The following is a 23290-nucleotide window of genomic DNA, read 5'->3' on the forward strand; positions in this document are numbered from 1 at the left end:
CTCCCCACAGTTCTGGGGTAACAGGCACCCCTAGATTGATACCCAGGCCAATCACAACTTCTGGATTCCTTTGGGCTGTTTCTGGGAGACATGCGTGTGGACTGGGATGAACTCAGGGCACTAGATTAGTCCATAGAGTAACCGGTCGTCTTCAGTCCTGCTCAACACCAGCTCTCTTTTTTCATGGTTAATAATACTTTGGTTTTGTTCATGGCAGCTTAGTGGCCATTTCCATCTCTGTTCTTTGTTTCCCTGCCCTTCTTGGAAATTCTGGGTGGCTGTGTGACCCAGCTTTGATCAGTGAAACTCAAGGGCCACAGTTTGGAGGTGGAATTCTGAGAAAGGTTTTGCTTTCCCTTCTGGGCATATAGTCACCATTTCCCCTTCTATTTATCTTGAATGCAGTCAGGATGGCTGGAGCTACAGCAAACATATTGCAACTATGAGGTGATGCCCTGAAGAAAAAGGGCAAGAGACTCACAGAGAGGCCAATACTGACATTTTGAGAACCTGAACTAATTTTGGAAACTGTCTACTCTTAGACTTTGTTTTGTGAGAAAAATAAAACTTCACTTGTTCAAGCCATTGATGCTTGATTATTCTGTTATTTGCAACTTATCTTATTTTTAACTAATAGGGAACTAGGCAGACATGTCCTGTCCAAACCTGGAGCTGGTCTAGAAGGTCACAGAATTCTCAGAGGAATTGGGAATGTTCCAGACAGCAAAGAATGAAACCAAAAACTGGCAGCTTGCTCCCAGGACAGACTCATAAGTCTCATTGCCTCCAGGAGTTACTTAAGCTCCTGGCTACATCTTGCTCTGGTTAAAAAGCACCACCAGTGTAGACTTGTGTCTGACTGTATGAAACCAAAGTGACATTCCCCTTCCAGTTCATTGCCATCTCTACCAATAAAGCCTTTCATTTTATCAATCTTTCCAACCAAGATTAGTCCCTCCTTCCTTCCGTAATTCTTTCTAGTGGCTCCACTCAAGGCTGGCTTCACGGGCACACGCTGTGCAGGACGCTGCACTTAGAATGCTCCTGTGCGCCACTGCCACTGCTGTAACATTCTTAATTTTTAAAGAGAGGGCCCTATATTTTCACTTTGTGTCTCACAAATGATGTAGTCGGTCGTGCCTCTGCTTAACAGACTTTGACTTTTGTCCATGTCTTAGTTTCTCTGAACCTCAGCTTCTTCATCTGTAAAATGAGACTAATCCTAACAGCTTTGCTCAACTGTAGGGGGCACTGAACGAGACGTAAAGCGAAGCAGTGCCCCCATGCCTGGGCCGAGGGTGTGCCCTGCTCGGGTTCCTTCCCCCTCCCTTCTCTTGAGTAAGTGTCCAGCCTGACTCCTGCTGCAGTTAGGTGCAGCAAGTCCATCTCCGTGGCTGAAACTCACACTCCTGATACTTCACTTAGGGCGTCGATTGCTGGTAAAGCCCTTCGAGGGCCGGTACCCTCTTTATGTCCTCACCTGGTACCTGGGATGGTCCCTTGTAATTGGCGGCGTCACGTAAAGTTGGTGTATATGGATGCTGCTCTTGAGTCTTCTGGACTCTAGGAGAAGCCCACTTCTCCTTTAGAAGTTGAAGTCAGAGGACAGCATAATTTAGCAGCAGTGTAACAAAGAAGGCATGGTCACTATTTTGTGAGACCCGAAAACCACTAACCCAGCTTACCTGAGACTGTCACAAAAATCTCTCCACCTCCTCTGAGCTTCCTGATGAATTAGATTAGAGCTGAGACATTACCGTAGGGAGTCAAAAGCAGCCAGGACCAGGCCTCTTTGGGGGGCCCAAGGTGAAGTCCACCCCAAGAGCAATAAAGGTCTTTTTCAATAAGCCAGTGTGCACGGCGTGCTTGACTTTCCCTGGATTGAATTCCAGTCACGTGGCAACGCCTGATGGCCGAAGGGAAACCTGCTTACTGTGCAGAAAAGACATCTAGACCCAAGTGTGGTTTCAAAGAAATCAGTCAGTGAAAATGAGTGGTACTGACAAAATAGTTAGATGGAGGGGAGTTCTGGCCAGAACTAACTCATTTTGTTGTGTTCAGAAAAACTGTCCCTTAAACAAATCCATACCTTTCAAAGTTTCGAGCGTGTTAGTAAGCACCAGCTTGCAGAGTGAATACACTAGGAGTTCATGTAGCTGATAGAACAGAGTGCAGAGCCAGGGTGATGAAGCTCTTGCTCCTTCTGCCTCTCCCGCAGCTCTGTGAGGTGGGGAGCTGGTCTCACCCACTGCGGGGCCGGGAGTAAACTGAGCTTTAACAAGAGAAGTAACTTGCTTGAGGGCATGGAGCTGGCCAGCCCCAGCTGACTGACTCCAAAAACTGCTGGTTTGTAAAGCGCATTAATCTCAAGTGTGCAGCTTGGTGAATTTTAACATGCGTGTGACCCAGTAACTGCCACTCAGGTCAAAATGTGGAACACTTCCAGCATTCTAGAAGCTTCTCTCAGGCCCTTTCCGGGCAGCCCCCCGCTCCCTTCCCTCCTGCCTCCCCCAGGTAATTCCTCTTCTGACATCAGTCAGTTTGAGGCAGAACAATCTTGCTTGTTTCCCTTCCTGCATGCTTTTTCCTCAGAGACGACCAAGAGCTGCTTCTCTCGTTCAGGCCTGCTAGTAAATCCTAGGTGCATCGTATGTATTCATTTGTGTATCAGATTTCTATTTCGAGTAAAAATTACCTTGCATTTCTTGAGGCTTCTGTGTTTAAGACACGGGACCTATACCCCATGATGTCCCCCTCCTGGTGGTGAGGACTTCCCTCCTGTCTGGCTGAGGTGCAGGCCTGTCCTTAACACTAGAGAGACCCCCGCCAAGGGTCAGATAGAGGCCCACCGACCATTTGCCTAGATGTTTCAGGGTTACAACTGAGCCAATAGACTGTTAAATGAAGTACTTCTGTTTTTCTCCTGTCTTCATAACACATTAGAAGACAAAGCTGAAACTGAGAGCTCTCAGACTCCTTGGAATTCTGGAACATGGTGACAGAGAGAGAGTTGGCTCTAGACTGGGCAGCCTGCCCCCACTTTTGTTCCCGTTTTGGGGTCCATCCCATTCCCAATGTATGTTTGTGGCCCCCCCCCCAACCTGTACATCTAAGTACATCCACAGTCTCCATGAAAAGGAAGCTTTGGCCAACCACCTGGCCTAGAACCATGCTCGCTGGTGGCACGGGGCCCCCTTGGAAGGTGCAAAAGACAAGCTCTGGATATCCAGAGAGAGGCCTGGACAAGAAGGTGCGAGCTCCAGGCAGGAACATGCACTTGGGGCTGCAGGTTTCTCACCCCACATGTTGGGGCACAGCCTGAGGAGGGCCGGGGGGACCTGCAGAACTCAGGGCTTCAGATGTCCTTTTACCTGGTCCAAAGGTGGTTCGACAGAATGGAGGTCATCTATCTCAATCAAGAGACAGTTCTTATCATTCTCAAGTTCACTCTGAAGAATAGGGTTTGGTGAAGCCCTTCTTTGCTGAGGGCTCGCCAGATGCCAGGTAGTGAGCCATGGACCCAGATGAACGCAACTTGCTCCCAGCTGTCCAGGCCTCAAGTCTAGTGGGAGAGCCCAAAGGGTAATAATTTTGTATCATGTTAGGAATACACACAGGAGGTCTGAGGGAGGGCTCCTGGAAGGAGATGACATCTGAGCAATCTTGATGGATGATAAAGTACTAACCAGACAAAGAAGCAGGGAAGGGTATTCTGGGGAGAGAGCACAGCATGAGTTAAGAACCGTCTAGGCAGTGAGCTCAGAGCTGTCCAGCATGGGAGGATTTGAGCAGTGACATGGGGACTGTCGGGAGAGGCCACTGTCTGGCCTAACAGGAATGGGGACCTTACCTCCGGGCCCTGGGCACATACTGAAGGCTTAAAGCAGAAGTGGGACAGGGACAAATCAATGTCTGTAGATGTGTGACTCTGGCACTGGTACAGAGGCCATGAAATGAATAGAAGATAATCCAGGCAGGAGGTAATGAAAAGTCTGCTTATTCCTTGACTGAATTGATGTCTATTGAGCCCTACAGGATGGCAGGCATGGTTCCATATTGGGGGTACTGCAGTGGACAAGGCTCTCGAGGGGTTTACATTCTGATGAGAAGGCAGGGACACCATAGGCACATAAATAAATTTTTCAGATGATATGAGACAGACATAGGTGATATGGATAATGACGAATGGGACAGCAATGATGGAGGAGGTGGGGAGAACAAGGTGGAATATCTCACTTGTTCATGTGCTTCTTCATCCAGCATGTATTTATTTACCGAGGGCCTGCTATGGGCAATGGTGCTACGGTTCAGAGACTAAACAAACACTAAACAGTCCCCGGAGGAGTCAGAGGGAGTCAGACATTATTCAGATATCCCACCGCTGGAGGTGGTACCTTGAAGAGAAGGAGCATGGGCGCTGAGAGCATCTAACCAAGGAGCCTGACCTAGCCTGGTGTCTGAAATGTCGTGTTTTGCACCGGTGGCCCAGTGGTGGGAGGGAGTGAGATGAACAGGAAGCCTGAACCAGCCCCAGGAGGCTGGAGAGTGAGGGGATGAGAGGCAGGGAGTGAAGCTACCCAGGTAAGGGGCCTGCCATGGCCATGACCATGACCATGACCAGCAAGTTCAGGGACTTGTCCTTTTTTTTTTTTTTTTTAAGTGAAGTATATCTTTTGATATGGTTAAAAATATATAGCACAGAATTTGCCATGTTTAGTATTTCTAAGTGTGCAATCCAGTGACATTAATTACACCCACACTGTTGTGCAACCGCCACCACTGTCTCTTTGCAGAACTTTTAAAAAACCACCCCAAGCAGAAACTGTGGCCATTAAGCAATGTCTCCCTTTCCCCTTCCCCTCAGCCCCTGGTAACCTCCAATCTACTTGTCTCTGTGAGCTTGCCTATTTGAGATATTTCATATAAGTAGAATCATACAGTATCTGTCCTTCTGTGACTGGCTTATTTCACTGAGCCTCACATTTTCAAGCTTCATCCATATTGCGGCATGTATCAGAATTTCATTCCTTTTTATGGCTAAACAATATTCTGCTACATGGATAGACCACATTTTGCTAATCCATTCATCTGTTGATGGACACTTGGGTTGTTTCTACCTCTTGGCTGTTGTGAAATGCTGCCATGAACATTGGTGTACAAAAAATACCTGAGTCCATTTCCAGTTCTTAGTGGTATATACCCAGGAGTGCGATTGCTGGGTCAGATGGTAATTCTATGCTAAAATTTTTGAGAACCCTCCATACTGTTTTTTTACAGCAGCTGTACCATTTCATATGCTCACCATTGTGCACAAGGTTTCCAGTTTCTCCACGTCCTCGACTGGCACTTGTGATTTTCTGTTGACTTTGTCTTTATCCTAAGAACGTCAGGTCTACACCCTCTCCTAGAACCTACTCTGACCACTCAAGTCTGGCAGGCAATCTGGGGAGTCCTCATGTGTGGTGGGCCTTTGAGCGTGTCTTCCAGGGAGTTGAAAGAATTCGGAGGAATTCTGTCCATCATCTCTATTACTAATGTCAGTTAAAAGCCGGGATGGAGATGGGGGGAAAATGGATAAGAATTGGGAAATGGGGAAGAATTTGGGACTTCTCCCAAGAGGTATTTGTGAAGTAGGGTATCTTATAAGAGTCTTTTTACTCTCTCCATGATAGAGCTGCTTCCCATAGAGATGCTTAATAAAAACCTACGCTCATAGCATTAGCTCAGTAAACAGACACATGAACAAATGGGTTACCCCATCTCTTTCCCCCTCACCCATTATCTATAGTTTCATGCTCTGAAGACCAGACAAAAGTTCAGCTCCCACCGGGGCCCTCAGGCTCCTGTCCAGTGGACCCAGCAAACCATCCTAGGTCTTTTCTGGTACTAAACACTGCTCACCATGGCAGTCATTCTACAGGGTGCTTAGAGCTCTGCAAGAAAATAGAAAATAATAGGCAGGTTGCCTTGAGTCCCTTTTAGAACAAGGAGGGCTAAGCAAACAAATAAAAGCATGAGACAGGGGGTAATTTATCCAAATAACACTCTCCCCTCACAGTGCGATTTAAAGATCACAAAGCACTTTGCCAGATGTTTTCTCGTTTGATCCCCACAACAAGCCATTGAGGTTGTCAGGGTATGTGCTGCAGTCCATCCCAGTTTTGCAGGAAGGGACAGATTGAGAAAGGAGAGGTGATCTGCTGAAGGTCAAGCTGGAGTGTCAGGGGCGGGTCTGACTCCATGCCTCACCGCCTCCCCTCCCCTCGGCGTGGTGATGACCTCCCCCACCCCCCACCACCTGCCACCTTGCTGCCCCCAAACTTGCTCAGGGCTTCTAGGAAGAGCTCAGCCAGGCTTTTAATCATCAATCAAGAGTTTTCCTGAGGCATCTGTACAGACTTCTGGCTAGTCTTCTCAGAAGCTGTTATTGCAAAATGCTTTCTGATTTTTCGCCCAATCAGTAGTGAGGTGCTTAAAAAAAAAAAAAAAAGCCCCTCCATTCTCTTTTTCTGCACCAGCCAGCCTGGCAAAGCCTGCTTCATTCCTGAGATTCAAATTAGAAACGGCCTTCTGTTCTCATTAGTTTGGGTTGTAGCGGTCATTACATTCTAAACAATTAATCCCCGAATGCCAATTTCTGTCTAGAATTATCCTGGACTCAACAACTGGTTCTCTTAGCAGCAAGGCTGAAGCAATTAGTCCTGGCGTTTGTAACTAAACATGCTGTGCTTGGCGCTTTACAATGTTTTCATCATCATTGAGTTATCAACATTTATCTCTATCTGGGGAAGGGAAAGGCTGTCCAGTTGTGAAGGCCTGGTGATCACATAGACCTGTTTACTGGTATCTGGCATCTGTGGGGCTCCCTGGGGCTCCTCCACTTGCTGAGAAGAGGGAGGACGTTCCCCCAGGCCCCAAGCCCTGTGTCTGAGTTGGGACCATCTGAGAGGTAACAGAAAACCAAGGGGAAGAGGCGATCCACCTCTGCAGTCTCAGGTTCCAGGGCTGTGGTCCCTGGGAGCCGAGAGCCCGTAGCTGGTAGACAGTGTCCTTGACCTTGTGGGGTCTGTCCCTTGGGTTCTCAGCTCATTTTCTGGGGACCATGAAACCTCCCTTCCCAAGCTGGGCAGTCCGGAGTCAGCCCAGGGAGTCTGATGGAGTCTGGGTCTTTCCTTCCAGCAGGGAAGCCAGGACTCTCTGGATGAGAGACTCTGGGACCAGCAGGTGGCTCAGCCCACCCTGGGCTGGGAGAGGCCCGCTTACCTTCGTGTGCATTTACGCAAACTTAGGTCTTCTGAAGAGTGGTGTAACAGGAGACACAGAAACAGCTTAGGGGCCAGGCTCCTGAGTTCATGATCCTGGCTCCACCCCTCACTGCTGTGTGGCTGTGGGCACATTGCTTACCATCTCTGTGCCTCATTCCTCATCTATAAGGTAGTGATAATTATCGCCCTATTTCATAGGGTTATTTTGAGGATTAAGTGAGTTAATATTTATAATCAGAAGTGTGCCTGGCTCATAGTAAATGATTTTTCAGGGTGTATTTAAAAACAAAAAGGAACTTCCCTTTAACATCTAAAGGAGCACTTTAATGTTCTTTTGTTACCTTTAGATAGACTATAAAGACAGAAAGCCTAAACCTCAAAGGCCTCTGGTTCATTTGCGTATACCAGCAAACCAACCCCAAGTCCATGTTCTTTTAAAAGCACCTGTGGCACATTCATAATAGTGAGTCCTCGGCTCTCATGAAGTGGAACTTAAAACACTTCTCTACGGCATGTAGGGCCCTGACCTTCAGACGATCAACCAGCCAGTTGAAGTTAGAGCAGTTATAATAGTGTGGATGGAAGCCAGAGCCCACCGGGTTCCTCTTTCTCCTTACACTGCATCACCGTCAGGACCCATGGACTAACATCTGGGAGTGATGACAATAGCAAGCAGCAGCAGTAGTAGTAGTTAACACCCATGCAGCATTTACTCTGTGGCAAGCACTTTGCTATATTAACTCATTTAGTCCTTACAACAACCCTAGGATGCAAGTACTACTATTAGTATTCCCATTTTACAGATGGAGAAACTGAGGCATAAAAAAGCTAAGTTGCAAGTCCGAAGTTGCATGGCTTATAGCTGCAGAAGCAGTAGCTGAACCCAGGCAGCGTGGCCCCAAAGTCTGTCACTCAGCATCATACTACATTTGCTTCTATCTTTGACCCCAACTATGAACCCAGGCCCCATCCGGGCTCAGAAACCCAACACTGTCCTGAGGTGGGAGGGATCTGGGGGACTCAGCCAAGTGTCACTGCTGGTCTAGCTGTGGCCTTATAACCTGGCTGTGCCACTCATATGAGTTTCGAGCTTAGTGTAGGCTTCGGGAGAGAGACTCTGTCTCTTCCCCTGCTCTTGAGGCTCCGTCTTGCTAACCTGCTCAGTTCTGCTTTGCCATGTTCTTATAGTTCCGAGCCTTTTGTTTATTAATTAGACCAACATTCACTAGCACCTACCGCGTGCCGGTCATTTACGCTAGACCTGGGGATACAGAGCCCTTGGGGGACTCACTGTGTGACAGGGAAACAGATGTGCAAATGGTTGCGTAGACTGAAAAAGTCTGAGAGCTGTGATGGCATCAATTCAGAGATCAGTGAGGCGGAAAGGCAGAATTGATTCGGCCCTGGGGAGAGGGGTTATCAGGAAAGGCTTCACAGAGGAGGCGGTACGGGCTGCTTCCTGCTGCCACATGTCCCTGATGCTGGTGCCAACCAGTTACCTGGAATTTTGCTGGCTGTCTCTTTGCTGGCCTGGACACACTCACATGAGCTCAGAGAGTAAGAAGGAATTGCATTTGTCATCTTTATTTTCTAAGACATCTGCTGTCCCAGCACCTGCTCTGGGAACAGGGGAACGGCAGGTCCTAGCGTCCCCTGATCCTAGTGTTGCGAAGCGTCGTGGCTGTCCGGAGTTGTGCCCCTGGCGCTGCCCCTGCTCTTCCTAGCTTCACGTGGAGAAAACATCCTCCTAGCATTCTCTGTTCTACTCCCAGATGCCCTCGGGGGATCTGAGGTAGAGAGAGAACCCCTCTTATTGATTCCACACCCAGATAACAAAAACAGGACACAGAGAATGCAAAAGACTCATCTGGTAACTTTGGATAAGTTAACTGAGTCACTCATCTTGAAAATTTGCCCCTTCCCTGCCTGACGAGGCTCTCGTCCTCTCAAAATATCAAGCTCTTTCTCATTCCCAGAGAGCCCCCTCTAACCCACTAATCAAATAATGTCAGAAGTGTTTCCTGGAGACTTCCTCATTTAACGTGGAAAAAATGAAAAGAAGAAGGAAGGAAGGAAGGAAGGCAAAAAGAAATCAACATTTATGAGGGCACTGCTTTTTGCTGGGCACCAATCTAGGTGCTTTTGCATGTATTTGTCATATTTATTCCTCCACCAGCTTCACACTGTTTATCTCATTATAGACAAGGAAAATGAAGCTCAGAGGGGTTAAGTCATTTGCCAAGGGTCATACAGCTATGAATATGGGAACTAAACTTGAAGTCACATCTGAGTCCAAAGGCCACTGATCTTTCCAGTACACCAAGAAGTGTTTAAAATACATCTGTAGAATTTCACTTTTCTACGAAGTTTCTGTCACCCAGGATAAGTGGGTTAAGCTTGTACAATTAACTATGTGCATTTACTTCCATTTTATTCACCTGTTCATTCCACCATTTGGCGGGAATTGTCTCAAACCCCTTTTGAAAAGAGGCTGCATGTGGATGAGGTCAGCAATGAAGAGCCGTCTGTGCACACCAAGGTCACCTTGGAGGGAGGCACAGAGCAAGTGTCACCTCTCACCTGACAGATGGAGAAGCCAAGGTTAAATGACTTGCTCAAGGCCCCACGGGAACGGAGCCAGACTGCAGATAGAAGCTCAGCCTCTTGGTTCTAAGGAAACCTCCGCTGGGTGTTTTCCTGGAGCGGTGATAAGTGCCTGGGAGCTCACCTTTCCGCTCTAATTTCTCTCAGGTTCTTGGAGAGCCTCATGTGTCTGGCACTTGCTTCAGTAAGCACGCTGAGAAGGGTCCAACTGGCATTTATTTAATTACGACAAACAGATATATTACTTGGGCTTCAATGAGGCCACTTTTTTTCTTGTTTTTTTGGTCTTTTGTTTTTTACATATTAATTTAATTGAACTATAGTTGATTTACAATATTGTGTTAGTTTCTGATGCACAGCAAAGTGATTCAGTTATATACATATATTCTTTTTTAGATTCTTTTCCATTATAGGTTATTACAAGATATTGACTATAATTCCCTGTGCTGTACAGTAGGACCTTGTTGTTTTTCTATTTTATACAAAGAGGTGTGTATCTGTTAATCCCATACTCCTAATTTTTCCCTCCTCTTCCTGTTTTCCCCTTTGGTAACCATAGTTTGTTTTCTATGTCTGTGAGTCTGTTTTTGTTTTATAAATAAGTTCATTTGTATTATTTTTTAGGTTCCACATATATGTGATATCATATAATATTTGTCTTTGTCTGACTTACTTCACTTAGTATGAAGTGAAGTCCATCCATGTTGCTGCCAATGATAGTATCTCACTCTTTTTTATGGCTGAGTAATAGTCCATTGTCTGTATATACCACATCTTCTTTATCTGTTCATCAGTTAATGGACACTTAGGTTGTTCTCATGTCTTGGCTATTGTAAATCATGCTGCTATGAACATTGAGGTGCACGTATCTTTTCAAATTCGAGTTTTCATCTTTTCTGAATGTATGCTCAGGAGTGGGATTGCTGGATCATAAGGTAGTTAGTTCTATTTTTAGTTTTTTAAGGAACCTCTATACTGTTTTCCACAGTGGCTGCACCAATTCACATTCCCACCAACAGTGTAAGGGGGTTCCCTTTTCTCCACATTCTCTCCAGCATTTATTATTTGTTGACTTTTTGATGATGGCCATTCTGACTGGTGTGAGGTGGTACCTCATTTTAGTTTTGATTTGCATTTCTCTAATGACTAGTGGTGCTGAGCATCTTTTCATGTGCCTGTTGGCCATCTGTATGTCTTCTTTGAGAAATGTCTATTTAGGTCTTCTGTCCATTTTTTGATTGGGTTGTTTTTTGCTATTGAGTTATATACACTATTTGTATATTTTGGAAATTAACCTCTTGTTGGTTACATAGTATGCAAATATTTTATCTTAGTCCATCATGTCTTTTCATTTTGTTTTTGGTTTCCTTTGCTGTGCAAATGCTTTTAAGTTTGATTAGGTCCCATTTGTTTATTTTTGCTTTTATTTCTTTTGCCTTGGGAGACTGATCTAAGAAAATATTGCCATGATTTATATCAAAGAAAGTTTTGCCTATGTTCTCTTCCAGGAGTTTTATGGTGTCCTGTCTTATATTTAATCCTTTAAGCCATTTTGAGTTTATTTTTGTGTATTTTGTGCATGATGTGAGGGAGTAATTTACATGCAGTAATTTACATGCAGCTGTTCAGCTTTCCCAACACTACTTGCTGAAGAGACTGTCTTTTCAATGAGGCAGCTTCTTAACGTACTCGTCAGCCCTCCTGCTTACGGGGAGACCAAGCAGGGCTAGGGGTGGTAGAGGTACCTGCAATGTCAGCGCCCCTTCCCTGGTCCTCCACGCCAACACCCTGAGGGGCCCTGGGAGCATCAGGAGTCCTGGGGGCTGGAAATGGTGGTGATGACACATTCCTCAAGTCTAAGGCACTTTCCTCACAGAATTCCTTTAGTTCCTTCACTTCAGTGTCCCCTGTGAGCCGTCTGCAGCCTCTGGGACTTTCCCCAGATGTCAGGGCTGCTGGATGAGGTGACTCTGGGCAGCACAGAGAAGCCTAGAACATACTTCACAGGATCATCCACCAAGAGCTGGAGCATCTGTGTGTGTTTGATGTATGCACACACAGGGTGAATGAGGCAGGATCCCAGCTCAGTATTTTTAAATGAAATATAATATACTTGGGTGGGGGGGTAATAGCTCAGTGGTAGAGTGTGTGCTTAGCAAGCACAAGGTCCTGGGTTCAATCCCCAGTACCTCTATTAAAAAAACAAAAAACAAACAAAAAAGAAACATAATATACTCAACATTAGTCCTATGGCCAGTTGTTTGTTGTGAAAAGAGAACACTGAGGGATGACATATCAAGAAGCGCTTAAAAGCACAGGATTTTAATTTTAAAGGGTTCCACCACAGAGAGTCGTGTAATGTTGAGCAAACTCTTTCATTTTCCTCTGCTTTGATATTCTGTATAATGGAGGCTGATAATAGTCTAGTACTTCCTAGGGAGAATTAAATGCATGGCATTTAATTTAACACAGTTCCTGGGCGGAGTGTGCTGTCAGTAAATGGTAGCTATTTTGTGCTTGTTCTTATCATTACTGTTATTATTGTGGATCACTGAGACAGGGAAAAAAACTACCGTCTGAGGGTTTCAGGATATGTAGCCAACTTAGCCTAAGTCACAATATACCTCTAATTTATAGAAAAGGAACCTGAGGTTCTGAGTGGCTACTTGCCTCAGACTTCCTGGCACATCCTTGGCCAAGTTGTAGAAGTTAGATCTGAGGGACCATGGCGTCTGGCTACAAAGCTGAGTAGATGGCTAGACTTGCTGGCTAGTCTTTTGTCAAATCTGGTATTGATCTGGATTTGGTTCCATCTCTGTGGAGCCTTCCTAGTGCCAAGCTAACCCTGTCTTCCCACTCCCAACGTGGTCTGTAATGGCCTTTCCCCTCCGTAGAGGACCCTCTCCAGTTTTGTCCTGGAGGGGGTGGGGGGCCTGGCTCTGCCCCTTCTGCAGGCCTCTCTCCTGGCTGGAATTCCCGGTGCTGTGTGGAGACAGCCATGCAACCACAGCTCCCTCGTGATCACCGGTTCATGATTAAAAATACATTAAAAGACCAAGAAATTATTAAGAGACACAGCATCTTGCAAGTAAACTGACATTTCCTGTTAGACCTCAATTCTAAAGTATCCATAAGGACCCTGTTCTTCTGCTAAAAATACTACGTTGGTGTCAGATCTGTTTTCTGATGGTGCTTTTATCCTGGGCCCACGGTCAAGATGAAAATGTAGCCCTTTGTGCAGAACTTGATCCACCCTGCTATTTGAAAGTCTGGGTTTATGGCTTCTTGGCTTAGGTGATTTCACTCGGGTCCCTCGCTGTGTATTTGTGCCAGCACTAGCGATATGAGGATCATTGCCTTTTTAATGCCCCACTGTTGCCTGGCTGGTTTACACCCTGGCAAGGTCCTGAGGATAAGGGCTCCCTGGGAAGATGCCTAGTGTGTGTGTGTGTGTGTGTGTGTGTGTGTGTGTGTGTGTGTTGGCGGCCAGTCATATTACAGAGGCAGTGTCCTTATCCAACGCCCTGGTCCCCCAGTAGTGTGGTGGCACAGATAGAACAGTGGACTGTGCCCCTCATCGGCTGTTACCTTGGGTATCACCCATTTGGGCCTCATCTTTTAGAACAGGACCTGGAACTGGAGCACCGCTCTGGTTCTCTTAGCTTGAACCTACCATGCTTCAAAATCTTGGTCACTCAGCAGACAGGTCCTTTTACTGTTGACCCTTCCCCATCTTTCCCCCAGCATCCAGTTTGAGTAGGAGAAGTTTGATCACTCTTACAAGTTGAGCAAAAGAATCTGCTCATCAGGTAACATCTCTAAGGGACTCCATTTATTAGCAGTGATTTGTGGAATGTGTGTTAGGTGCTGGGTGCTGTGTACATCATAATATTTTATAGTCATTTTGTAGTTGAGGAAATGCAGTCTCAGGGAGGTCAGGGAGATTACTCAAGGAAAGTGACAGCATTGGATTCATACCCAGATTAATCTGACTCCAAAGCCCATACTCTAGAACCTCAACTGGAATGTTACTCTTTTCTTTCCCATCACTACTTTCTCCCTTTACCTCTTTCCTGAGGCTGGTTGGATGGGGAGAAAGATCTTGTTCATCTCCGTTCTTTCACCACCAGTGCTGGGGACCAGGTTTCACCCATCCACCGGGCTTTGCATCCTGTGATCTTGCGTGGATATTCAGAGACCACTCAGAGTCCAAACAGGTTGGCATCTCAGAATTGCCATCTCTTTTGTGTGTGTGTGTGTGCGTGTGTGTGTGTGTAGATTGGAGTAAAGGGGGACTTAGCCCCATGGCCTAGCTTGGTGTTTTTTTTTAAATTGTCTGATGACAGTGGGATCCAGACATTCTTTCTTGGCTCAGAAAGATCAGAGCGTCCCTGGCCCTCCCTTAATTCCAGGGGCTGCAGCCTCCCTTCAGCATCAGACCGCTTCATCCACGCCCCGCTCAGGGGGAAGCCGCTTCCTCAAGGTAGGATGAACCGAAGGGCAGAGAGAAAGTGTCCGATCTCCCAGGGAGCGTGCAGTCTCTGCCCCCTACCTCTGCCTGCCCCACTGCATCTCTCGGTGCTGTCACTCACCTCAGACCCACCCCCTCTTCTGCATCAGGTGTCCCTCACAGATAGCTTACTCAGCTGCTGCTCATGAAAAGAAGGCACGCATAAGTCATGAGGGGCAGCCTCGGGTGGGTGGGGAAGGGGCCTTATCCACACGGCTCCACCAATGAGGGGCACCAGCTCTTCAGCCCCTGTCCCACCAAGGGCCCATGTCCTCCCGAGACCTGGCCCCTCTCCCACTGGACTTTGGGGCTCAGAACCCAAGCGGGGTTCAAGGCTTTCTTTGAAGTTAGGCATTCAGGACAAATCTGAGTTTTACAGAAGGCAAGAATTTTGTTCTATTCAAAATTCTCTTCAAGGCCAAGGGCAATTGCCTGAATACTAAGGAACAGCAAGGCCTGCAGGGAGGGAGGGACGGTGGAGAAAGACAGAAGGCGGGCTTGTGGGGAGTGGACTCCAGCTTCGAAGGAGCTGCTTTTAGGTTTTATCGTAATGACCTTGTGGACAATGACTGCCGCTGTTTACCGACTACCGACCGTCTCCTCCAGGGCAGACAGTTTCCTTCTGTGAGCTCCTTCACTCCTCACAGCCACCATGGAAGGTGGGTGTTTTTCTCCCCTTTTTATAGAGGAGAAAACGGAGCCTCTGAGAGGCTAAGTCATTTCTTCAAAGTCACGCATCAGCAAATGGCACCGCCGGGATTTGCATTCGGGCCCGTCTCCGCCAAAGCCCGTGATTTTTCCCTACACCCATGGTCTCTCCCCATGTCGATCTGGTGGGTTTACAAAATCAGCATCAAGGGCAAAATATAACGCTCAATGCCTTCGATGATGTATCTCTATCGTTTGATTTTTTTAAATATGATGCATATGCCTCTGTGTTAATTATGTTATTTTAAAAGAATTCAAAAAGGAAGAGGAAAGAAGATTTATGGAGAGGATAGCAGAATAAGGGAGGAGGAGGATGAAGAAGCTCCATCTAGGGGACTGTGGGTCTGGTGAGGGGGAGATGGTAGGGTGTGTGGTGCAGCCCTTGGGGTCATGCTGCTGGCCCAGGAAGGGGGCCCCTGCAATTTTCACACTCCTAGCTTGCACCCAAGCAACGGATATTTAGTTTGGGCAAATTGACAGGCAGCCTGGGGCGGTGCAGGGGCTGTAGGTCTGACATTAGGAGACCTACCTTCTTGTTCCAGTTCTGTCACTAAGTAGGTTGACTCTGCAAAAGTCAAGTAGTGGGTTGAAAAGATACATTCACATCGTAATGCCTGGAACCTGTGAATATTACCTTAAATAGCAAAGGAGTGAATGTTATATGACTAAAGATGTGATTAAAGTAAGCATCTTGCAATGAGAAGCTTATCCTGGATTATCCAGGCAGGGCTTGAATGCAGTCACCTTACAAGATAGACACACAGAGAAAAGAAGGTGGCAGCGTGACCACAGAGGCAGAGATTGGAGGGATGGGGCCACAAGCCAAAGAACACATGGAGCCCTCAGAAGCCAGATGAGGCAAGGAACAGATTCTTGACTGGAGCCTTGGAGGGAGCCTGGCCCTGCTAACACCTTGACTATGGACTTCCAGCCTCTTGAACTGTGACAGAATAGAGTTCTCTGATTTTAAGCTACCCCTTTTATGGTAATCTGTTACAGCAGCCACGGGAAAGGAGTTCAAGTTGCTCCCCATCTCTGGCCTCAGTTTCCTCGACTGTGAACTTAGAAGGTTCAGCCCCCCAGCTCTGACATTCTCCCCATCACGCTCTGAGTCGCCGACCCCCAGGAAGGGTGGGCTCCATTCTCCAGGCTGACCCCTTCCACGTGACTCTTAGTGTTTCAACAGGTTAGCGTTCCCCTCTGGGGAACAGAGCTGGGTGAGTCAAGATCAATTGCTAGGGGTAAAATACCACCCCAGACGGTTAATTTTTTTCTTATTGTTAATTGCTAGAAAAATATTCTGCCTTCCCCCCGGGGAAGCCGTCCAAGTAACTCAGATCTCTCTGTGGGTTTCAACGAAAGCTTTGAGTCCCGGTTTTCTCATTTCTTCGGATCAGTCCCTTCAGCTGGAGGGACAGTGGTGAAGGGAGTTCCACAAAATGTGCTCTGGGGCCGCTGGATTCAGGAGGTAATGGACTCGCCTCGTCTCCGCGCCAGCTTCAGCCTCCTCTGTGATTTCATCACCAGCACACCGCTCACCAAATGACTGCTTGGGACTCTGCCCCGAGTTATGTGACTCGGGAGCCTCATTTGCAATCACCATTAACCAGAAAAGCCGCATGACTGCTCTGTGCCTGCAGAGTCAAGCATCATTCAGTATTCACGGAAACCAAAGGGCTGAAGGAGGCGGCAAGGGGAAGCCTGTAGACTAGAACTCGGAGAGGGAGCACCACCAGCTCCGGCCCCTCCCTCATTCTTTCCCTGGCTCCATCTGAGGTGCTAATTTAGCTGTGAGGAGCCTTCAGCCTGTGCAGCGAAGGAAGATGGTGAAATGTCCAGAGGATTGGGGATGGGACCCTCCGAGGTGGCGTTGCTGAGAAGAGCTGAGTAACCCACACCTGATCTATTCAACAATCTTGAAGACTTTAACTGCCTTAAAATACGTATTCAGGCTGAACACTCCAAGGCCACTTCTAAATCTCTAAGAACAACCTTCAGGTCTTCAGCTGCCTGCTGCGCTGTGTCCAGCAGAGTTAGGAAAGCCCTGGGGCGGGCACAGGATTTCCAAAGATCACCACATGAACCTAGAGGCGATGTTTGCCTTTGCCACCCGTCTCTCCTGGGTTCCCTCCTTTGATAATCTCCGTCCTCCCCCATGCAGTTCCACCCCCACCCCCACCATCACTCAACACATTCATCCTCACAGGTTGGTCTTAGAATGACAGGCATGTGGATGCTTCAAGTAATGGTACTAAAATGCACTAATTTTAGATTTAGGATCTGTCAGTCACTTAAAGCCATGTTTGTCCCATACGCCCCTCCCACTGTGTGTATGTGCATGATGTGTATGCGCATGTCTGTCTGTTTGTCAACTCAAGGTTAATGGGTTACAATAGAAAAGAGCTCCGGGGATTGGTCCGGCTGGATGGAGGCATGGATAGCCTCCCAGCAGAGGTGGGGAGGTTACATTCTCAGGTCTGGATGCGAGGGAGGGCACTGGGAGTCTCAGCAATGATGCTGGCCTTGCTAAGGGCCTTTCAGAAGTTTGCCAGAAAGCGTTTTGCTAGACTTCTTTCAAAAACTGGTTTATCAAGTGCTAGTGGTTAAGGGAGGAAGTGGCCCAGCCAATTTCATCTTAGTGATGTCTGCTTGGGAAGCGCTGAGGACTGGCCCCATGTGGGCTCTGGCTGTCACTGCAGACCCTTTCCCCAAGAGGCCTGGGTGCCGAGACTGGCTAGTCCACCCTCAAAGATGGGGAAGAAGAAAAGAGGGCTGCCCGGGGCAGGACATTGGACAAGTAGCTAGTGTCGATGGGAGAGAAGCCAGGAGAGAAAGTCTTTCTTGGTTTGGAACCAAGCAAAAGACACGAGGGAGAAAGCAGTGCTAAATCAGGACCAGGAGCCGGAGCCCTCCTGGTGCCAGCCTGAAACCCACGGGCCCCACTTCAGTGACCTCCATGAACGAGGAAGCAGAGGGCAGCCAGCCAAGATCACCAGCTCCTTTCTGGTCCCTTTTTGCAGGGTGGGAAGAAGAAGTGGGGGGCATCAGAAGATTAGGGGGGCAGAACCCTAATCCCTTCAAGGAGCCATCCTACAGGTAGAGACAGACACACACAGGACAACACAGCATGCCACTTGACATCCACAGAGATGGCTCCGATACAGATTCTTCCTCTCTGGGAAGCAGAAGTCTCTCCTGTTCCAGGCCAGCTAGTCTAAATGCCCCGTTTAATTAGGGTGGGCTCAAGGAGTGCGGCAGCTTTACCCAGGGTGTCTGCATTCCCGGGAAAGCCCCTGCCTGCCATTTAGAAGGACAGGCATCAGCTTGCTTGAAGGAATCCCAGGTTACTGGGTAATCGCCATAATAAGATTGAGAATGAAGGTGACCTCCAGAAGCATGGTAAATACATGGTTTTCTCTGCTCAGTAAGTGAATTTTGATTATAACTCAGCACTTGCCTCAGGTCCTGAAGTACTGCTAGCATTCTCAGGAAAGCCCAGGAAAGGACGAAGTGCAAAAATGCTTCCACAAAGGAAAACACAGGCTTCCCAGCCTTCTTTGTAGCTACATGCAACCTGGGAAATTGAAAGTAAGGTTGCAGTCGCTCTGTCCTCAGGTCACCATTTCATGTACTAGCCTGTCATCATGCGGGGAAGCACCACAGATCAATAGCTATTCTGGGTTAACATTGCCGTGGCTTTTCTTTTTTTTTTTTCCTTTAAAAAAAGACATTTTCTCCCTTGTGTGGATCACAGCTCATTACATTCAAGGCATATTTCCGTGATCTGTCTATGGAAAGAAATGCTTAGAAGGAGTGCTTTTCTTTTGAGGTTTTATGCCCTTTTTCATGTAAGTAATGGGGCAGCAGTGCCTCTATAGGATGGTTCCTTTAAGAGTTCTGCAAGTGGCTGTTGGCCCTCAGGTTTGAGAAGCAGGTCAGACTCACCTGATGGGCCACTTGGAGCCTGGATGAGCCCTCCAGAGGCAACCTGGGCTGCAGAGGTCTCTCCCTGCCTGGCACAGCCTCTGTAAATCCTGAGTGTCCTGCTGGTAATAATAGCAGCACTCGATTTGATTTGTTTACCTGCAGTGACACTCATCTGAGCAAAATCTCTAAGTGGCTTTTTATGGGAAATGGAAAGTCAAATGAGGATGTGTGTGAAAAAGTGAGCCATGGAAAATAGCCCCTTTGAACATATGTCACTTATTTTTGTGTTACTTCTTATATGGTTTCTCAGTTGGCTGAAGGCTTTAAGTGATAACTTTTGAAGTTCCTACTGGAACCCTACAAATTCTGTGCATAACATAATTTGTTTTGAAGGAGGCTGTTAAAAGGCACAGCTACCTCGAGTATCTCTTTTCAGCCTCACAGAGCCATGGAGGAGGCAGGATAGAGATTCATACGTCCATTTGGAAGGTCAGGAAGAGAGGGCTCAGAGAGGCTGAGTCATTCAAGGTCACGCAGCTGGTCAGTGCCGACCCAAAGACTCCAACACTGACTTTGGACTCCTGGGTCTGGGTGGCAGGACTGCCTATCAGCATCCAGGCTGACATCACTGAAACATGCACACAGATAGATGCTTTTCACTCCCCCCCACAGCTAGATCTTAGCACCCGGTCTCCGCTGCCATCATCAGCTGCAGCCCATGAACCATATACTTTCAAACTTTGAAAATGCTAAGCCTCACAAACAACATGGAAAGATTTTAAAATGCAAAACAGGAATAAACAAAATTTCTTGCCACAGGGAACTAACTAATGTAAAGTGACAAAATAATGGGAGTTTGAATGTGGTTTCAAAAGTGGCCATAAAATGGAATTCAGAATCGTATTTTAATATGTACATCATACACTTGCTTTACCAAGGATGACTGGGGCGGGGAGGGGAATTCTCATTTATAAAACTAAGCCATGAAAGGAAAAAGAAATGAGGGAATGAGGGGAGAAAGAGAGGGGGGGGGAGAGGGGAGCGGTTGAGTGAGATGGTGTTATCACAGCTTGGGTACCACAGAAAGCCAGGTCCTAGATCAGGAGCACCATAGTGATCCCCGGGTCGTCCCTCAGCCCTCCACTCAGGACTGGCCTTGGTGAATGGCCCCAGGGGCTCCAGGCAGCTGTCCCCCCTGGGGACTTCCAGGAATTGAGGGGGTGGTGGAGTCACCCATCAGCACTGGCCTGCAGGGCTCCAGCTGAAGAGAGTCTGACTCTAGGAGTTTATAAAGTGATGACCAACAAGCAACACTTCCTGCCCAACAGCAGTGGTCAGAATGAAAAATCTATTCTTGCAGAGGCTGTTCCGTTGCTCAGCAGCAGACGTGCCCTTCCCCCGTCACTCAGCCTTGGGGATGATGAGGACAGGAATGCAACTCTCAAGGAGTCCATCCTTTATTTTGGGACAGAGCCAGTCGGCTCAGACTTTCACATTGGGGGATTTCAGCTGCACCTTCCCACCTCCCTCTACCACCCTGCCTTCCCGTCTTCTCCACCACCCCAAGCCAGTGACTCTTCATTCACTTCCCCTTCAGTCCTGGCTGTGATGTACAGTGGTCCCCCATCCCCTGTTTTGGCTGTTCTCTGAAAGGGCATTGACCTGAAGGCACAAACGCAGAGGCAGCGGCGCCAGACGCGTAGCCCAGTGGCCCCAGCAGCAAGGCACCCGCAGCGCCCGCGGTGAGTGTTTCAGGCAGCAGCCGCTCCGAGCCAGTTTCATTATGATACCATAGAAGCAGCTCTGCCTCCTCCTGTCCTCAGAGCACCGGGCGCATCTAGCTCGCAGGAAGGAAAGAATGACAAACTCCTCCTCACCCATCCCCAACCCCCACACTCACTGGGAGTCTGAGCACAAGGAAAAACACTTTGCAGAAGAAGCCCCCTCCCCACCTCCCAGATCCCTGCCTCGGGGTTTCTGGCCCCCCACCCCCGACCGACCGCAGCTGCTTCAGTGCAGCCAGAGGGGCGTCCTAAATCCATGTGCTTGCCTGCCTTTCCAGCACATGGACAGACTGCAGTTTGGGTAACTTTTCAAATCCTGTCTCCTAAACACTTGCTCACAAATATTTGGGAGAGAGAGGGGGACATCCCTACTCCCTCCACCACCCTCGCTTCTGACCCCCACCCCACTGCTAGGCTGACAGCTTAGGGAAAAGAAACAACACTCTCACTCTAGTTGCCAGGCAGGGAAACATCACACTGTCACCGAGAGCGTCCAGCCACCAAGAGAATGAGCAAGGCACTGGCTCTGGGTATCCTACTGTCCTGGCACCTGCCAGCAAGCCTTTGCCCTGAGCTCCATTGGCTTGCAGGAGGGTCAGGGTCACTGACGCCCCTGGAGGAAGGACTTGATCCCCAGCCGCGTGCACATCAAAGGATAGAGAGCGACTCACCTTTAGGTTGTGTGTGGGGTTTACAACGCAGACCAGTTGCCCAGCGGCGGAGAACACCCGTTTAGCCTTGTAGTGCTGAAAGCGGAGGTGAATGAGATCTAACACAGCCCCAAAGCACTGGGTGAAGAAAAGCATCACAACTTTTTGGGGGGTTGTTGGCACAGGAAGGCAGCAGAGGAAGCTGTAAGTCCTTGGGCTCTGGAAGGAGCGCAGAATCTGAGACACTATGCTCCAGCCCGGCTTAGCGTGCCTTCATATTCATCATCAAAATAAGACGGTTAGAATCTTGCAGCAGTGAGGCGGCCAATCAAAAGGACAGAAATGTTATCCTTGAGGTGCAGAGACAGCCAATAACAAATACCTCCCCTACCGAAACTCCCTGATGAATTGAGCCTGGCGGAGAATGTATTATTGAACATTACCATAGATCAGCACATTGCATTTATCTTGTGATTACAGCCAACCATACATAATGCTGGGGAGATAGGCTGACAAAATTGATTGCTTAATGTGTCTCCATTTATTAATTGACTTAATTTAACATGAGAGCCTTTCTTAATGCGCTGGCAAAAACGTAAAGCATTTAAACTGCCAAATAGTAAAATACCCTGCTCCAAAGTAGGCAGATGGATAACGCAGATCGTGGCTCGATTCATCAGAGCTGCTTGGGAGAAAATCAAATATTACAAGACTCCTCCGATTCCAGATAAGGATTTGGCAGCAGCAGAAACATGCATCTTTCAATCTTGTGCTCTCTCTTTGCAATTTGGATTTCAGCCCCTTGATAAATCTTACTCTCCACTCTTTATCAAAGAAAAAGAATTCCTGACAAATAAATGCATTTGGAGCTGAGGGGGGAAAACATGTATCTATATCCATAATACTGTAATTACTGAAGCCTGAAAATATTAAAGCATAAAAATGTACAGAGTATGCTTCTAAAAATAATGAAATCCCTGATGCATGAATGCACACACAGAAAAACCTACACAGAGAGGAGAGTGGCTTGTAAATCAGCAAAATAATTACAGATGCGGAGGGCTTATGCTTGTCATTCATTTGCATATTGGTGGGCAGCAAATTGCTAATTAACCACTAGATTGTTGGAGACATTAAAATAGAGATTAAGAACACACATACCACATCATTTGCTTGTCTCTGCGAATGCCAGCAGCACATTTCTGTGCTGGAGCAGGCAGAGGGCATTCCAGTCCTCAGACTGCACTCCCTCTCTCTCCAGAATGGGCTGGTGTGGGTGCTGAGCACGCCCACCGGTTCTGGAAGACTGGCCCCTGCGTAGTAGTACTTGAAGAGCCTTAGGGTGTTGGGGGACGAGCTCTGATTGCTTAGTGAGTCCTTGTAATGGAAGCAGGGAGTTGCATGTGTTATGTTTCCCGTCCTCTTTGGTTGTTTCTCCGATGGGAAGTCAGCCCAGACCCAGTGAATCTGGGTGAGCATCAGCCTTGGGTGTGAATTACGCCCAGAGTGTGAGCCCATTGCTCTTTCCTAATTGGCTCCCGCTCCGCTCTGGCTACAGTGCTTAGGTTGTAATGTAGGCAAAGCATACACACACCTGGGACACCTGTGTCTGTACCTGCTCAGTCAGTTAAACCAACTACTGATTAAAATATAGAGGGAAAAAATGCACAGGTTTCCTGAAACCAGGACAGAGTTTTACCTTGAATTTAAACCAGCTGTTTATTTTAACTTGAGTTTAAAACCAAACCAATAAGAAACAGATAAGCCAAGTGCCAATTAAAGTGGAAACTTTGTACTTTCTAAAATAATTGCACAGTCACAAAACTTGAAGATGGCAATATT

At 47.6% G+C, this 23290-nt stretch overlaps 1 protein-coding gene across 1 annotated transcript in view; it reads right to left on the reverse strand.

The window, feature by feature from the left end:
• Window positions 1-21772, reverse strand: part of SIAH3 (siah E3 ubiquitin protein ligase family member 3) — a 58456-nt gene extending 36684 nt beyond the window's left edge. Inside the window, exon 1 of the mRNA XM_014561456.2 lies at window positions 21470-21772. Coding sequence (XP_014416942.2) covers window positions 21470-21604 — 135 coding nt within the window. The 5' untranslated portion in view covers window positions 21605-21772. The remainder of the gene's footprint in view (window positions 1-21469) is intronic.
• Window positions 21773-23290: the final 1518 nt, after the last annotated feature.

This window comes from Camelus ferus, chromosome 14 (assembly GCF_009834535.1).
Source record: "Camelus ferus isolate YT-003-E chromosome 14, BCGSAC_Cfer_1.0, whole genome shotgun sequence".
NCBI lineage: Eukaryota > Metazoa > Chordata > Mammalia > Artiodactyla > Camelidae > Camelus > Camelus ferus.